General features: G+C 50.4%; 3 protein-coding genes across 3 annotated transcripts in view; 1 reads left to right on the top strand and 2 right to left on the bottom strand.

The window, feature by feature from the left end:
• Nucleotides 1-990, bottom strand: part of GLOTRDRAFT_101210 (uncharacterized protein) — a gene marked incomplete at its 3' end in the record, with an annotated part of 2,162 nt that extends 1,172 nt beyond the window's left edge. Inside the window, exons 1-3 of the mRNA XM_007871180.1 lie at nt 551-990; nt 284-501; nt 94-110 (exon numbers count right to left, since the gene is read on the bottom strand). Coding sequence (XP_007869371.1) covers nt 284-501; nt 551-751 — 419 coding nt within the window. The remainder of the gene's footprint in view (nt 1-93; nt 111-283; nt 502-550) is intronic.
• A 3,963-nt stretch (nt 991-4,953) lies between these two features.
• On the top strand, nt 4,954-7,130 carry GLOTRDRAFT_47548 (MFS general substrate transporter; the record flags this gene model as incomplete). Its single annotated transcript, XM_007870983.1, has 15 exons — nt 4,954-5,035; nt 5,092-5,210; nt 5,266-5,367; nt 5,417-5,510; nt 5,568-5,719; nt 5,774-5,927; nt 5,986-6,017; nt 6,074-6,167; nt 6,227-6,371; nt 6,426-6,526; nt 6,589-6,712; nt 6,773-6,786; nt 6,848-6,897; nt 6,955-7,047; nt 7,104-7,130. The coding sequence occupies 15 exons, from the start codon at nt 4,954-4,956 to the stop codon at nt 7,128-7,130; spliced, it is 1,383 nt and encodes a 460-aa protein (XP_007869174.1).
• A 317-nt stretch (nt 7,131-7,447) lies between these two features.
• On the bottom strand, nt 7,448-8,753 carry GLOTRDRAFT_95835 (Clavaminate synthase-like protein; the record flags this gene model as incomplete). Its single annotated transcript, XM_007871179.1, has 3 exons — nt 7,448-7,871; nt 7,931-7,944; nt 7,998-8,753. 3 exons carry the CDS (start codon nt 8,751-8,753, stop codon nt 7,448-7,450), a joined length of 1,194 nt encoding a protein of 397 aa, XP_007869370.1.
• Between the last annotated feature and the right edge of the window lie 600 nt (nt 8,754-9,353).

Raw genomic sequence — 9,353 nt, 5'->3', positions numbered from 1 at the left:
GATTTACGATGAGGCCTGCTGTCGTCGCAAAAATCAAAGGCTGAGGACACCTGTCAATCCAGATCTTGAACTACAGGTACGATGATCACTCACCAGAATTTTTTTTACCGCTGCAGGCTGCTCAAATACTGCGACAGTGCAACCGTAATGACGAGCTCACCTCCGTCGTACCCCTCGCGCGCAATGGCATCCACGTTAGGAGAGGCAGACGCGCCCCACCCTGACTTTAGCCATCCGCAGGCAGCGGTCTCATTTCCTGGCTAGCATAGCAAATATCTCGCACGCGTCCGAGCGCGATTCTATAAACCGCTGCGCTTTACCGGGCACCCAGTGTGTCCAGCCGGGGCTGTCTTGAACTTCCCTGCAGCCTACCCATTTCTCCACAATGGCTACGGGGCTCGCACGGTGTCTTGACGGAACGCCAGAGTCGACGGGCACGGAGATGGCTGCATAGAGGCAGTAGGTATCGAGCTCAGCGAAGAATTTGCTCGGGTCCGGATCCTAAGTAGACTTAGCGGTGCTATAGCAGCAGAACAAGTGTGGTACTCACTGGTATACGCAGCATAAACATCTCGCAAAAAGCGAGTTCGCTAGCGAAGTCTCCGTGCTGAAAGAGCAACGCGTTTGCTGGTGATAAGTCAGCCGTTCGCAACCACAAGTCGCCTACACCAGGGTCAGGCTTTGGAGGGCGCGTCGGTTTGTGTCGAGGAGGTACGATGCGAGGTGAACGGAAGACGTTGGACTTGAGCATAATTCGTGAGCACGAAAGGGGAGTGATAGCGCGGATTGCTGCACCTTGGTTAAAGCCGAATATGCTGTGGCTTGAAACAAGATAGCGTCGCTGTCCTAGTCAGTATCGCTAGAGATAACTAAGCTGACAGGTGAAGGATGAAGGACGTAGGTACTTAACTTAGCGACATGGAAGATAAGTTGGGATATGTCAGTCGCATCGGCTATCTTACACGCAACTAGACGCGCGCAGGTACGGCTATTTCCACCAGCACCTGCTGGTCATCTAACGTTCGGAAAGCTCGAGGGATAGCTAAGATACCTCAGTTATCCTAGCTATCTATGCGTCGAGCTAATTTGCAACAAACACAGTGACTGTAGCTTTCGGCTTCCACCGACCACTATGGGTTAAGAGGGACTCGACTGTAGGAGCATTGACCTCTGTGCCTTGCAAATGGGACCGAGTATCCTGATGGCTGTGATGGACCCCTTGAATTGTGCCCCTCACAACAACACACCTTTTCAGGCAAGACCTTCCACAGACAATTACATTGAGATGATGGAATTGGAATGCGGGCCAAGCAGTTGGGTCCCACTATGGGCCCGGTGGTGTACTATATTGTCCATTTCACTGTATTAAGAGTTTGTGACGAGCATAATGGTGCATCCCGTGATACACATCCATGAACTGCAGGTGACTGTTGTCCTCCGGTATCAGCCTGAGATAGTGTTTTGACTTGTACATGATCACTAGGTGCTGCCAAGCTGAAGTGACTGCAAGATTAAGTTGTCTTATTAATGCAGCTTGTTTAACTACTTATGGTATATGTTGTAGAGCAAACGGGCAGGCAGATAGTATGGCAACAGGGAGTGACCAGCTGGTTTTCAGCAAGTGCCCCTCCTTTGAGAGGGGTTATGCCAAACCCGCAATACGTCGCACTTTTCGACTGACTGGCAAGTTCTGGCGTGTCATGTTTGGCTCCAGTGGCACACGGCTACACCGCGCGGACTTAGAATTATCTCGCGCAGCTAGACTCCAGTCCATGCATAGACTATACTTTGCATTTCACTTACATATCGAAGTAAACAATCAGTACTAAATTCCATCTCAATTCACCGTAGCAGCTACATGCTGTGAACTGCACTCCACAGCAGCTACAGGCTGTGAATTTTGCACACGAAATCAAGGAGGAGCTAAATATCTCTTGTATACGTCAAAGATACGAAATAATTACTTTGAATTATATCCATTGGGACATGCATCCTGCGCAGTCCGGGAGACGGGACATCTCCCGGACTGCACAGGATGGCAATAAGTGTTGAGCTGGCCAGCCAAACTCTGGCTGCATTTGTGCAAAGCACCTATGTGATAATTAATTCATCCCATCCCCCAAAGGAGGGGTAAGATGCCGGCGCCAGACGGAGCTTCCCGAGTGACCAGGTCTAGGCTCGATACCAGCCACTTCGCAATTCAAGCTCCGCTCGTAATACTCGCTACACTGCGAAGCGGCTGGGAACTACGGTCGCCCTTTTGGCGGGATGCGCGTGACACGCGCCAACTATGAGTGGGACTTCGTGATTTGAGAGCCTCATAACTCAGAAAAATCATGCCTTGGGAGATTTACACCATTGTAGGTTTTGAAGGCCATAGATTCATTTGACATAGGTCAAATTTCGATGAATTTGGACTGACTCAAGGAGAAAATCCTCTTTTCTCACCTATTCCAGTCAACTCCATTCACTTCAAAAACATCATTGAACAATGTGTGCCAGAGACGATTTTGTACATCTGAGGGGGCAAATTTTTTTAAGTCGGAGTCACGCTTGGCGGGGAAAGTTGTGACCCCGCTATGTGACTGTCCGTTGTCACCAGTCCGTTCGCAAGCTCACGCCTTCCATCACTCCGAAACCAAAAAAGGAAGGCGTGTGCATTGCGTACAGGACTGGTCGCGAGTCTAGACCAGGTCCATCGCGCTGACGGCTGGACCAAGACCCCGGATGCGCCTTCATTCCTGTCGTCCATGTTATGCAATGCTGAGATTATCTCCGATATAGTCAATCCCTTATACAATTCCGTGTGTTGTCATTCAGACAATATTGCCATCAGTCGTTCAGACAATACTGCACTGATGGCAAGTATGTCCGTCGTCCGAGCAGACGTGAGTAGTTGATACTGCTCCGTGTATCCATTCGAATACACTTTCTTAGTCTATAAATGGTGTGTGACTACAGTACCTCACGTGGCCTGGTCACAGCTCCGAATGCGTCATTGACTTGTTACTATCATTGGGGGGGTTCTGTAAAAGTTAGATTTTTTACAGAACTCCGAAATCTCGAGAAGTATGCTACAGGGAGCTTAGCGGGTTGGTACGTATATGCATTGTATACCATACAGATGGTCTGTGAAGTCAGAATTGCCTCAAGTTGGCCCCTTGTCGTATGGGAGGTTGAACACCGTCCAAAATGCCCACTGTAACAGGTCTGATGGCCACTTGATGGGTAGATCTGCCAGCCTACACGGCCCCGGCATATATCGGCTTGCCTAAAGGAGGTGTTTCTTGTATGTTTAAACCTCCTGCGCCCACCCGATAATAGCTGCAGGCTTGTGAAGTGCTCGTATGGTAGATTTTACAGAACTCCAAGGGCCCAAGGGCGTGACAGATGCGTGACAGACGCGCGCGGATCGGATAGTGTTACCCGCGCGTGACGTTTTTACATTACTCCCCGCAAGTGCCGTCTGTGTGCGGCATCTCTCTGTATTACTCTGTACATAGTGAATCGAGATCATTCTTTTTGCAGATGGTACTTAGGAAGGTATACTATGATGCCTGAGTGAAATAACAGGGAATGATGAAGAAGGTAGCCCTTGGCCGGTCATATTGTCAAGTTTTTACAGAACCCCCCCAATGATAGTACGAGTCCTGAGGAAGCTTCGTTTACCCCAGGCTCCAGGCTCCTAAACCACCCGTCCTTAGCGTTCGCGCTCCTCTAATTACTAGGGCAGAAGTGAAATATTATGTAAGAAAATGTATTATATGAGAATTACCGGATACAGAACGAACAAGAGGAGGAGAACGCTATAGGACGGCTGGAAGAAATCGTCTCCCCGAGATCACCGAGTATGACTAAGCATTCCAAAAGCGGTAGCGGCTGAGGCCTTCCGCCAGCAGTCGGCGGGCAATGCAAGGAGCACCTCGAAACCAGCAAATACAAAAAATATATAGAAAGGCATAAAAAGGTATCTTACTGGTACTCCCCCAGTATCAACACCCTCCGTGAGCTACCATCCCTCAGAGGAATTTATTATAGCTTCTGAACCTAATGTTCAGCCCTCAGTGACACTGTCAATGCTTGTATTTGCTTTCATTTATGTCAGACCATTGTTGCATCATATTCAAATGGAAGGTGCTCCAAATTTCATTGCTATGCGCCCCAATGCTTGTACTACACTCCACCGACTGCTGGTGGAAGGCCTCAGCCGCTACCGCTTGGAATGCTTAGTCATACTCGGTGATCTCGGGGAGACGATTTCTTCCAGCCGTCCTATAGCGTTCTCCTCCTCTGTTCGTTCTGTATCCGGTAATAAATCAAAAATAGATTTGTATTACATAACATTGCACGTGCGCCCTAGTAAAGGAGGAGAACGCTAAGGACGGTGGTTTAGGAGCCTGCGTTTACCCTCAACTTGAGGCTTGTACAGATACTTGACATAATATTTTATGCTCTGCAAATCTCTCTGAACTACGCCTCGTATAGTTGTCAGACCGGCCGCTACAGGATCAGTAATATCCAGTATACTGGAAGATTCAGCTTTGCAACAATGCATCAGTTTAGCCATCTGTCAAGAATCGGACCCTTTACCCCGCATTCTACTCACCTGACAGCTCGCTTGCAACCAAACGGCTCTTGCGTTCCCTTTCCGCGTCACACCAGGACGACGCCACTGCATTCTATGCTCCAGAGGGAGCGTGGGGGACTGGCTCGGGATGTCGTTCATTAGGGAGGGCCGTGTAAAAATATCGACTGCTCGAACTAGTTCCGAAAACCCGTTTCAAACGGTGGTTTGTTCCGCGCTTTCGCTCGTCCATCCCGATGGCTTCCTTGGCAGGCTGCGAAAAGCTCGACGAGGTCACGGTCGGAAAAGAGAAGTCGGGTGGGGTGCTGGATATCGAGACTGTTGCAGAGGCGAAGGATAGTGCCGCCCGCGGGGATACCGTGCATGGGATGTCCCCAGAGGAGCGCCGGCTCATCCGCAAGCTCGACGCCAGAATCCTACCGTTCGCGTGCCTCATGTACCTATTTGCTTGTAAGTGCGGGCTAGGCGTGGTCGATTTTGCAGCCTGAGACTGAATATGCTGCAAGACTTGGATCGAACGAATCTAGGGAACGCGCGTCTGCAGGGCTTGCCGCAGGATACGCTGCATGGGGATCCCACTGGACAGCTCTTCGACTGGGTCAACTCTGCCTTCTTCTTCTCATACGTACGTCATTACCACCGCTGAACGATAGACCGCAACTTCACACTTTGTTCATCAGATTATATGTCAGATCCCAGCCACCGTCATCTCGAAACTATTCTCTCCTCGTATATGGTTAGCATGTACAGCTGTCGGGTGGGGGATATGCTCGACGCTTATGGTGTGCTACATTTGGACTGCCTGAGCAGCTGAGACTCACTCTTGCGAAGGCGACCAGTTTCAACCCAGCCGGTCTCATCGTCGCTCGCGTCGGAATGGGGTTCTTCGAAGCGGGATTCGGTCCGGGTATCCCACTTTACTTCTGTTGGTCGCGTTCTCCAACTCTCGTTGTGAATCTCTGACGCAATGGAACGAACGCAGCCTTATTCTACACGAAAGAAGAAATGGGTCTCCGTATGGCATACTGGTTCGGCTTCGCAGCTGTCGCAGGCGCGTTTGGGGGTCTCATCGCATTCGGCATACAACACGCCCATGCAGCCATCACCAACTGGCGGCTCCTTTTCATTGTCGAGGTTTGATCAACGGAAACACCTACCTGCGCCACCAACTGACATCCCTTGCATCAGGGTATACCGTCCGTGCTGCTCGGCGTAGGCGCCTTGTTCTTCCTCCCGGACCGGCCTGAGATGACGACGGTGTTTTCGCCGGAGGAGCGACGACTGGCGGTGGAGAGGATGAACAGGGATGCCACCGGCGATGTCGGATTGACCATAAGCAAGGGTGTGGTGCTCCGCACATAATCTACATTTCGGGATGGATCTGACGGGTGACTCCACAGACCACATCTACATGGCCCTGCGTGACTGGAGGGTCTGCTTGATGTCCCTATTTTCCATAATAACTTGTTGATGAATGCGCTTGCTCAGATCTATCTTGGAGGGGTCATTTACTTTGGCCTGAACTGTGCTCTAGCTGCCATATCTGCCTTCCTGCCTACCATCATCAAAACATTTGGGTACAGTACGTGCGACCCTGCATGAGCTTGGGCATTCGTTCCTCCGACTAACCGTGATGCCTAGCGAATGCACTAGCACAACTGTTGACGGTTCCGCCGTACGCGGTGGCTGCAGTATTCCTTGCAATGATGTCGTACACTTCGGATAGACTACAAAGCAGAGGGCTCTTCATGGCGGCTGCTTGCAGTATTGGAGGTATAGGATACATGTAGGTGCCAGGAGAGTTCGTCCACCGGATTGGGGAGCTAAGCGTTCCGCCCAGCCTTCTGTTGAGCGTCCCAGAAAATGTCCACGTCCGGTACTTTGCCTGCTTCTGCATCACCAGTGGGACCTACACGACCATCGGGATCATCATCGCATGGTGTACGTCGGGCCTGAACCTGCCGCACCTTTGATTTCGCTGATTTCGCCATTCCCTTACCTAGTCGCGCACAATCTGGGTTCTGAGACGAAGAAGGCGACGGGTATCCCGATGTTCATGGCCATCGGGCAGTGCGGGAGCGTACTGGGGTCTCATATATACCCGTCCACCGAAGGTCCCCGATATATGTGAGAGGATGAAGGGAGTATCCTATCTCTTTGTAACTAACGGTTCCTTGTGTTCCCTAGAAAAGGATTCGCAGGTGAGTATGCCCGGTAATGAATCTTGCATCGAGGAAGTTCGACCTGATGCCCGATTGGTAGTGACATGCGCGTTAGAATGGCTGGCAGCAATAATCTGCATCGTTCTGCACGTATGTACTGAAATTCGCTGGTAGCATTTTTGATATGAGAATTGACGACCGTGACAGATATCGTATAAGCTGGACAACCGCCATAGGGATCGCTTGTACGGTATGACGACGCAGGACACGAAGGTCGATACCACCGAGCTGGCCGACAAGGTTTTATGCTTCAAATTGATGCTTAGTATGCGCCATTAATTTCCGCGTTCTCGCAGGCCCCGTCTTTCCGGTATGTGCCCTAGTGTCAGTCTAGGCGGCGCTAGCCTGGGAAGAAGGAAGGGGATGTCGCTTCTGTACAATCACCACTTGTCCTAGTAGACATTTCGGGTGATGAAGGAATAAGTGGCACTGACAGTCTTGTGGGTGTTGATCCTCCCGCCAGTGGGGATAGTCTTTGGTTGTGGAAGTCATACGGCAACGAGAATAGTCTCCGAGAGAAAACCGTCAGCCATACCGTAAAGCTGCCTGAAACGTCATCGTCCGGTAACGACGTGCTACGGCGAGTTTATCGTGAGCGGGGATAGTTGTTGTGCAAATGATAGTCGAGGAATGACTGGGTTTAATGTTGTACATGTTTCAGGATCTCCTCTGCGACGGCCTTAACTTCGATTAGGTACCTGTTCTCGTCGTTACGCAGCCATTCCTCCATGACCTGCGTAACGAGTTGCCTCTCCACGTCTGGAGGGGGGCGAAGATAATCGGCAGCTTCATCCCAAGCAACTCCTAGCTTTCTTTGGGTAGACAGTGGAGGATGCTCTTGGCATCCTACGTATCGCCATCTGATCATCTCGAAGAAGTCTTTCCATCCCCAGCCAAAGTTCCGTGTTGTCAAATCTTGGACCAGAACGGCCAGTTCTTGCGGTGATCCTAACTCGAAGCCTTCCAAGGCCTGCTGCCCCAGGCGAACTTCCTCTTCCAAGGACAAGCTCATGCGGAGGAGACAGGTTGCGTTGGCCCAGTTATGATTGATCGACAGCGTCTCACTAGTGCAGAGGATGTGAGCATATGTAGCAAAAGTTCGATAAGCTGTCCAAACGCATACCCAAAGTTCTGAACCTGGATAAAGGTATGAATAAAGACAGCCGCCAATAAGGACAGTTGGTACGGACCTCGTGAAGCCATCCTGAAGGGACGAAAACAGCCTCACCTGGATACTGCCAGACAGTTATTATTCTTTTTCTCGCCTCTCCAATGTCAGGAAATCGGGATTCGGCCTCAGCGGAGAAAATTCCAGTGGGCATATCTCCAGACTTGTCGTCGCGAACGAGGTGGGTGTACTCCGGAGCCAAAAATCTCCATCGTTTGACACCAGCAAGCGAACAACTCCAGGAATGACTCCCGTACACGTCGCGGTGGAAGTTGGTGTTGGTACCATGTTGACCCAGATAAACAAAGCGGAAATCGTCCTCGCCTTTCGAGGCAGCTATCGCGTAGCTATTTAGCCAGTCGTCTGCGAAGACGTCCGGAGTCCGATAAGCTCCAGATTGTCCAGCGATGCAGAAGTGAAAATCTTTCAGGTACAGTTTACCATCGGGACTGTTGCGCCAAAGAGTCGCGAATTCAGAAAATGACATGCGTTCGCGTCGCTGAGCCCCGCATTCATCGGTTTCACCGCAGTATGCGACATCCACTGATGCGTCTTTGAAAGCCTCTTCGAGCACATCAATGTCTGGCTTCATCGCTCCCGATTCAGAGCGTCTGACCCACAGTCGAGAGGCTTTCCAGAGTGATATCTCTGGCATAGACATCAAGCATGGCTTGAGTTGCAGCAAATATTCTTGCAAGAACGACGCATAAGACGGTGCATTAGGAAGGTAGTCGATTGGGTGGGTCCTCGATGCGTTTAAAGGCGGGATCTCATCCATGTTTCCAAGTCACCAGACCTACAGGAGACATATGTCTTATTTGAATGAACTTGGAAACTGCCGTACCTCTCGATAATATCTTCGAACAAGAATTCTCTGTCACTATAGGAGCATAAGAGCCGTCAGCTACAGTCTGAGAGAACGTCCAGGCGACTGGGAGGTTCGCCCGCCGAACGCGTTCGCGAACGTGTTCGGCGAATGTCTGGGCACGTGAGGGGATGCCACGCCACCTGAGCCTGGGGAATCGCCACACCGCAACTGTTATTGAGCGAGAAAGGCAATGGCGGCTATGCTTTCAATCCATAAAATACAGTTTGTTATGCACATATTATTGTACCATACCAGGGATATTGATGACGTGAATAGAGTAATTTCCATGAATTTCAAGTTGTCCATCACATTTTCAATGCAATGCCAGTAGTATTGACCATGGAAACTGTTAGGGGGAGGGCACGGAAGGGGCTTCAATGGGTTCGTGTGACCCCAATTGGACAGACAGCTTCGATTACTCACCACATTTTTTTTTACAATTAACCCAGCAATTTCAATCTCACAGACTGATACAATAAACTTACAAGTTAAAACCATCAGGCTATGCAG

Source organism: Gloeophyllum trabeum (genome assembly GCF_000344685.1).
Source record: "Gloeophyllum trabeum ATCC 11539 unplaced genomic scaffold GLOTRscaffold_00013, whole genome shotgun sequence".
NCBI classification, from domain to species: domain Eukaryota; kingdom Fungi; phylum Basidiomycota; class Agaricomycetes; order Gloeophyllales; family Gloeophyllaceae; genus Gloeophyllum; species Gloeophyllum trabeum.
The sequence above is the reverse complement of the archived record's forward strand: the minus strand, read 5'-3'. Positions and strand labels throughout refer to the sequence as shown.